This window comes from Hyperolius riggenbachi, chromosome 11 (assembly GCF_040937935.1).
Source record: "Hyperolius riggenbachi isolate aHypRig1 chromosome 11, aHypRig1.pri, whole genome shotgun sequence".
Classification (NCBI taxonomy): domain Eukaryota; kingdom Metazoa; phylum Chordata; class Amphibia; order Anura; family Hyperoliidae; genus Hyperolius; species Hyperolius riggenbachi.
The window spans coordinates 49,475,760-49,483,179 of record NC_090656.1 but is presented as its reverse complement, the minus strand read 5'-3'; the positions used below and the strand labels follow the sequence as shown (position 1 = coordinate 49,483,179).

Genomic DNA, 7,420 nt, shown 5'->3' with positions numbered 1-7,420 from the left:
CTGCTACAGAACCATCAGGAACAAATGCACCTTCTTCCCCCGAGCAGTCCTGCTGAACTTGTCCCCCCCAAATCCCTGTGGCACTCAAGTCTCACAAGTCCCCAACTGCTCTAAATGTAAGTTCTCTTCTGCCTGCTTCAATGTATATCTCAAATATTTGTCCATGCAATGTCTGTCTATACTGTTGGCGCTTTGAGTCCGCCAGGAGAAAAGCGCAATATAAATGTTCTGTGTCTACTGTCAATGCCATGTGAACTACAAATAATTCCTGATATGACAGTTGTCATACTTGGCAAATAAAGCTGATTCTGGTTCTCAGGTATATGGAGGCCTTTCCACTGGAACATGTTGCATATTGTTTCCCTGGTACTACCTTTTGGAGTGTTTTAGTATCTCCCATTATGCCAGAAGATGCAAGTCTCACAAACCTCAAGGAGACTAGGACCCTTGTTCAACTAACTTGGATACTAAGTTTTTTCTCATGTTACATTCAAAACACCTTTTCATCTCCTAGCAAATGAAATGGTGCTAAAAAAGTAATATCAAACAAAGTTGCCACACACGCAAGAAAAATATTCAGCTTTCTGTTTTTCGATAAAAACAGTTGTACAGAAAAATCAAGTTTTATTATTCCCCCTCATCTTAAATTGTGATCAACGCTCCAGTTTTTGTTTTTTTTTGATACAAGCTCATCTGAAGTGGAGGAACATTTTTATACACTTTTCAGAAACTGGAATAGTATAGGATAGAGTTTTCAATTTCTTTATTTATAGACCCAAACTAATTTTTTTTTAAGTTTTCGTTACGTGTGTACATTAGTCAGATGTTTCAGAAGTTACAATCAATTGGAAAAATACATCTGAATTCTTAAAATCTAAAAACAAAAATGCATGGTGTGTGGCCACCTTTTTAAGTGTACCAGAGACAATCTATAATAAGTTTTATACATACACGCAGCTGTCCTCAGTCTTCTGTAGCGCCGGTACTGGGTCCCTTAACTTCAACCTGTCGTGGCCAATCTGCACAGGAGAAGTTCTCTCTACATATCTCTCCGGCAACTGTTAGAGAGATACATAGAGGTCGCACTTCTCTTGCACAGATTGGCCGAAGTTACAGGACCCAGTACCAGAGATACAGCAGACTGAGGACAGTGGCGCGGGAGCGATCCATGTGCATGGGGCTGGAGAAAACACCCAGGTACGTATAAAACTTTTATTATAGAGATTGTCTCTGGTTTCCTTTTAGAAAATTTATGACAACCAGTTTTAGGTACTTTATTGCTTGCGTGTGAAAACTTCCCCTGCGAGAAAACTCAAGAGAAAAAGGTATTTTTTTTTAACCTGGACCCTATTTTTTTTTTTTTACTACAGCAGTAAATTCCTAATCATAAAGAACGCTAAAAAACAGAAGCATTTTAACTAATCGGTTGTTCCATAGCAGTGTATTGTGAAAAGCTTTCAGTTACAACGCATATAATGTGTACTGACTCATACATGACTGACAGCATACATGAATCTTCAATAAAGGACAGAATTTTACTTGGATGTGGTGCGGACCCTCATCTTCAACAGAGCTACTCCAACCCCGTTGGTACAAGAGGTGGGTCACTGCACACCTCTGAGGATTACTGACATGCTGTTTCAACCCCAAAAACTGCCCCATCGGGAAAAATGAACACTGAACTGCACGATCAGTTATAACTGACAGCAACTGATTCAGTGTAAATGCACCCTAAAGCAAGATGTTTTCGAATGTCAAAGTTTGCCAAAAAGAAAAGACAATGTAATTTGAAATACTCAAGGCTCTAATTAAAACACAACTTTTCATACTTTTTTTTTTTAATACTAAACATAATAAATAAAACATTACAAAAATATACATCCCCTTCAACAAGGAATAGGATCTCTATAAGTCTAAGGCTCCTTCTACGTCAGACTGTGTGTAAAAACATTACCTACATTTTTCATTGTTTTAAGTTCTCCATCCTGCTACTCATTTTATGTACTTGTGATTTATTTTGTTCTTTGTTTACTGAATGGGTCTAATTACACTTTATAGTGTACGATCCACATGGCAACATGAAAGTCCATAGACTTTCATGTTACCATTCATACTACAGGTGTGTGCTCCCATGCGTTACGATGTAACGCTTCTGGGGACAAAATCGCACGACGCACACGTCTCCCGACGGGTACGTCTGCCGGCGCCTACGCTCTAGCGCTCCCCGAGCGTTGACCGTGCGATGGCATTGCAAGCACGAAACCGTGTTCATGCTTGGGTTGTGTAGTGTGAATGAGCCCTAAATGAACAAAACGTGTCTCTTTATAATAGACTGCCTCTTCTATTATAGAGCCCATCTCTTAACAGTTTTATGTGTATGGATGATTTGTTAGCATGTCACAATAAATCCTTAGTTACCTGCTCTTCACACCTAGTCAACTGTAATATTTCACCACAACATCTAAAAGATGGAGACAGTATAAATGAGGTGGGAGGCAACAGAGCTCAACTGACAGTCAGTAATACAGTAATGTAAATATTGTGTGTAGCTGCTCAAGTCACATCACATACAGGATTATTATACTGTTAATTATGTATGTTAAATTGAATAAGAAAATGGTTGCCCACTGGAATCATTGGAGATATAGTTACAGGAATTAAAAAACCCACCCATTAGGCACAGCCAGGTTAGGGCAGTGTAGGCCTCAACCTCACATCCAAAACTGTAAAAAATTGTCATTTTTTAGGCCTGGCAAATGCACTAGGTAACATTAATAACATAACTTAACCTCTTGAGGACCTTGGGCTTACACACTTTAAAGGACAACTGTACGGAGGCTGCAATTTTTTTCCTCTTTAGTGCAATACTAGTTGCCTGGCAGCCCTGTTGATCTATTTGGATGCAGTAATGTTTGCATAACAACGGAAATCAGCATGCAGCTAATCTTGTCCGTTCCGACATTAAAGTCGGAAACATCTGATCTGCTCTATGCTTTTTCAGTGTCTATGGCTAAAAATATTAGAGACAGGATCAGCAGGACAACCAGGCAACTGGTATTGCACAAAAGGAAAAAAAAACATGGCAACCTCCCTACAGTTGTCCTTTAAGGCCTCGCTGTAGGGCTGTACAATTCAGCACACAAGTGATACCCCCCCCCCCCTTTCTGCCCACCAACAGAGCTTTCCGATTGGTGCTGGGGTGTTTATTTTTCTGTAAATATTTCCCTTATATCGCAGTGCTGTAGAGTGTTATTAGACGGAGGTTTCACCATCTAACAGTATCCTAGCGGCGATCACCGTTGGGAGACTGATGGCAGAGCGGAGCTCCGTCATTCATGCGGAGATGCGTGCGCGATCTCCTGCAAAATCCCGCTTCAGGACTTGATGCCAATTGGCGTTAGGCAGTCCTGGGGCTGTCGCCTTGGTCACACCCACTTGCCAGAGAGGGATCTGGGAAGGCTCTGCAGACTGCAGAGAGGAAGAGCAGAGACATCCACCATGATCACAACTGAAGTGAAGAAGGATCATGGACCAACAAGCCAACACTTAAATCATTTCACTAACCTGGATCAGCTGTGGATAATCACAGCCGCGGCCCATGCCGCCAAACAGCCACTACAGGCTGTACGCATGCGCATCTGGGTATACGCGTCACACCGGATGTCAGCGCATGACAACTTCTGGTCCGGAGACCGGAACTTCCCGTGCGCGCGTCTGCATGCATAAAGCTGCTGCCACCAATGGAGTAGCCTCCTCCACGCTGCAGGACTCCAATCCATCTCACCGAACAGTCTGCCCTGGAGTCCTGCATACGTCGCCCCTGCCGCCTAAAATGGATGGCCCAAATGGAGGTCTCCCACGCATTCAGTCCAGGACAGGAAACTAAACTGAAGTGCTGAAGGTACTTATATGCTGCTGCCCATTTGTTATGCAAATGTTTGAATCTTAGCAGCTTCCTGTCCACAGTCAGGGAGGGAGACAAGTCTCATTAGGGATGCTGTCCGAAATGACGCTCTGAGAAAGACCAATGGGAATCCTCAGCCACAGGGAGAATTTTCATTGGTTCATGTTGGACCAATGAAAATTCTCACTTGCAATGAAGAATTGATCTGCTGCAGCCTATGATGAGACACATGCTTCTGCTGGCCTCCGGGCTGAAGGGACCGAACAGCGGTGGGATAGGTGAGTGGCGATACAGGCAGAAGTTATTGACGCAGGAGCGGACGCAGAATGGATGAGGTGTGGATGTGGAACGGATGGTATGCATCTGCCTAGCGGATGCGCTTACCATTTCCGTTCTGCATCTGCTCAAGTGTGAACCGGCCCTAAGTTGGGGAAATGGGTTTACTGCTTAGCTCTGCATCACATGCCACACCGATTGTAAGGTGTTAAGGCACGGAGCTGAGAATGTCCATGCTACTAGAGATACCTGGTGTATTGGTTCTTATCTGGTTATCACCAGCTAATGAAGGAACCTCTACACAGTCAGAACATCTGTGCTTGTAGTTGGGCTTTAATATATTAAGTACTGCAAAAATATGCTGGTACTTTATAAAAAAAAAGTTTAATAATAAATGTACAAAAATTATTAGGTCAGGTTATTTGTAATGTACTATTTTTATACACTAAATTGTAAGGTTAACAAAAATGGGTGGGTTTTTTTGTCAATTCGTTTTTTTAAATATACTTGCAAACTGAAACAGATATTTGATTGTACTACTAATAAATGTTGCGTTTGTCAGGAAAACAGTCTCAGATGCATATCGCAAAGTGTTAACTGTTGTTATGGATTAAACTGATGCAGCGCTAAATGACAAGCTTACAGCAGTCTTCAAAGGATTAAAGCCTAGGCCCAGGCAAGTTAGAAAAGCATCCTTCTGTTCCTTAACAGAAGAACAGCTTTGCAATGTAAGAACAGCAAGACTGAGTGGCCGTTAAATGCGCAAGTGGCCATATGCACATTACATATTGTACAGTTTGCTCGGCCTGGACTTGGGCCTTCACTACTCCGAACTCGGAAATCACTGAAAAGCGATTCTTCTCTAACAGGAACCCATTTCCATTTTCAGCTATGAAAGCATACAAATTATTGAACTCTTATTCATATTCACATGTTACAAATGCAAACATCCTAAAGTGTTAAAAAAATATGTTCCAAAAATAATCTTTACTTTCTTCTAGGCTAACTATTGCCTTTTACATTAGGGTCCTTTCATTTCACTCTGGCCTCAGGTCCCCTTGCGCTGCCTCTTCAGGTATCCCAGATTGTAGTCCCTGGGCCCAGAGGCACGTACCCGCTTCGGCTGCACCTGGGATTGAGCAGTAAGTTGTAATTTTATAGCGCTGGAGTTCACTTTAGTAGCTACCAGCAGCTCTTTCATGCCTTTCATTTTCTGACTCTGAAAAGCAATTGTGACCGACTCGGCAAGCTCTGGACTTTCTCCTTTTGGCTCCTGTGTTGGTCGCTGTACAGGGGGAACCAGCTCCCCAGGCCTCGCGTCTCGCCGAGGGGCTCTTCGCCTTACTTCTTCAGAGTCATCGTCTTCATTAGCAGGGTCTGAGTTTATTAGGACGACCTGCTGTCTTACCTGTGTGTGAAAAAAAGGCTAGTCAAGCATACACAAAACAGATTCGCAGCTTCAATAGAGTTATCTCGTTTGAGGTAAGTGCTCTGCTTTTGACCTCAGTCTGCAGAACTTGTGCTCTAAATTCTTGGAATGCTTTGATCTCTCTCTACTAGCAGAAAATATAGAAACCGAAAGTAGAAGTCCTCTGTTATTGTCTCACACTGCACCCTAGTGACACGTGGCCATAAATACACATTACAGCAATACTAATTAGGAGGAGGGAATATGTAACAAAATAAGAAATACAAATTGTGCTAAAAGAAATTGGCCTGGAGCACTTGCAAGCCTCTAAATACATTGGCTGCAAAAGGGTTAAAGAAGAACTGTAGTGAAAAGAACAATGAATAAAATTGCTTATTTTTCATAACATTCATTTGCAGATTATTTAGTCAGTGTTTGCCTACAGTAAAATCTTTCCTCTCCCTGATTTACATTCTGAGATTTACCACTGGTGGAGACCTCTTCAGTCCTGCGAGGTGATCTATACAGAATGTTCGTTACTGAGAGTTCTATGCAGAGGGAGATACTGGTTGCTTGGCAGTTGGAAACAGCTGTTATTTCCCACAATGCAACAAGGTTCACAAACAGCAACCTGTCAGGACCATGGTCATAACATCACTTGTCATGGAAAAAAGCAGATTATATGCTAGACAGATAGGTTTAGAATGTATTACAGGTAGTCCCAGACTTACGACCAAACCACTGATACGAACGGTATGGACTCTGTGGGTACAAGTCAAATAACTTTTTTTTTTAAATTGAGAGTGATATTTACCTGAGCATCAAATCTACCAAGTGACTGCACAAGGAATGTTGCCCATCCTACATGCAGCACAGGCGTTGGGCTGTCCTCCTCCCACTTGCAGATTCCATCATAAAAACGAAGGAGGTTTGCAAAGCTGGTTGCATCTTGAAGAGCACAACTGGTCTAGAGAGAGGAAGGGGGGGGGGGGGGCGGGGGGGAGAGAATGTTGATAGAGTATTCTTATCAAGTGCAGCTTAATCAAGACCATGGCAGCCACTGACCTGACTGTTTGATGAGGCCTCCTCTTTCAATAAATTAGGTATTAAATCATTGGCAATGTCAAAAAGATCTTTGTAGATCTCTTCATCCTCACGACAATAATTATACCTAAAAACAGGAATATATTAATTTATAATATATATATTCATATATAATATATAACATTGATGGCTTTTGATTTACTCCAAGACTGTTTTATGAGGTAAATGAAGGGTTATCCATCTCAGACACTCCCAGTAGGACACCAAATCTCAGAGACTCGTTGTAGGGTACCAAATCTCAGAGAACGCCGGTAGGGTACCAAATCTAAGAGATCCCCAGTAGGGTACCAGATCTCAGAGAATGCCTGTAGGGCACCAAATCTAAAGAGAACGCCTGTAGGGTACCAAATCTAAGAGATCCCCAGTAGGGTACCAGATCTCAGAGAATGCCTGTAGGGCACCAAATCTAAAGAGAACGCCGGTAGGGTACCAAATCTAAGAGATCCCCAGTAGGGTACCAGATATCAGAGACTCCCTCTGTAGGGTACAAAATATCACAAATTAATTCAGAGTGATAATAAATAAAGCATAAGACTTACTCCTGAACAACTGCAGATGTCTCAGCCCAGGCCTTTAAAGCTTCTATCACGTTCTTGTTGCGGCAGTGATAAGCAGCCAAATAAATGTGCGGATATAAGTGCTGATTTTCATAGTGTACTTTGGAAGACTGTATAGCCTTTAGGAGAAAAAAAAAAAAAGATGAAATGACAACACTGTCTCCTTAGTAC

At 42.1% G+C, this 7,420-nt stretch overlaps 1 protein-coding gene across 1 annotated transcript in view; it reads right to left on the bottom strand.

The window, feature by feature from the left end:
- Nucleotides 1-1,422: 1,422 nt before the first annotated feature.
- The window catches only part of MEN1 (menin 1), a 43,838-nt gene continuing 37,840 nt past the window's right edge, over nucleotides 1,423-7,420 (bottom strand). Inside the window, exons 7-10 of the mRNA XM_068261536.1 lie at nucleotides 7,232-7,368; nucleotides 6,654-6,759; nucleotides 6,403-6,555; nucleotides 1,423-5,588 (exon numbers count right to left, since the gene is read on the bottom strand). Coding sequence (XP_068117637.1) covers nucleotides 5,229-5,588; nucleotides 6,403-6,555; nucleotides 6,654-6,759; nucleotides 7,232-7,368 — 756 coding nt within the window. The 3' untranslated portion in view covers nucleotides 1,423-5,228. The remainder of the gene's footprint in view (nucleotides 5,589-6,402; nucleotides 6,556-6,653; nucleotides 6,760-7,231; nucleotides 7,369-7,420) is intronic.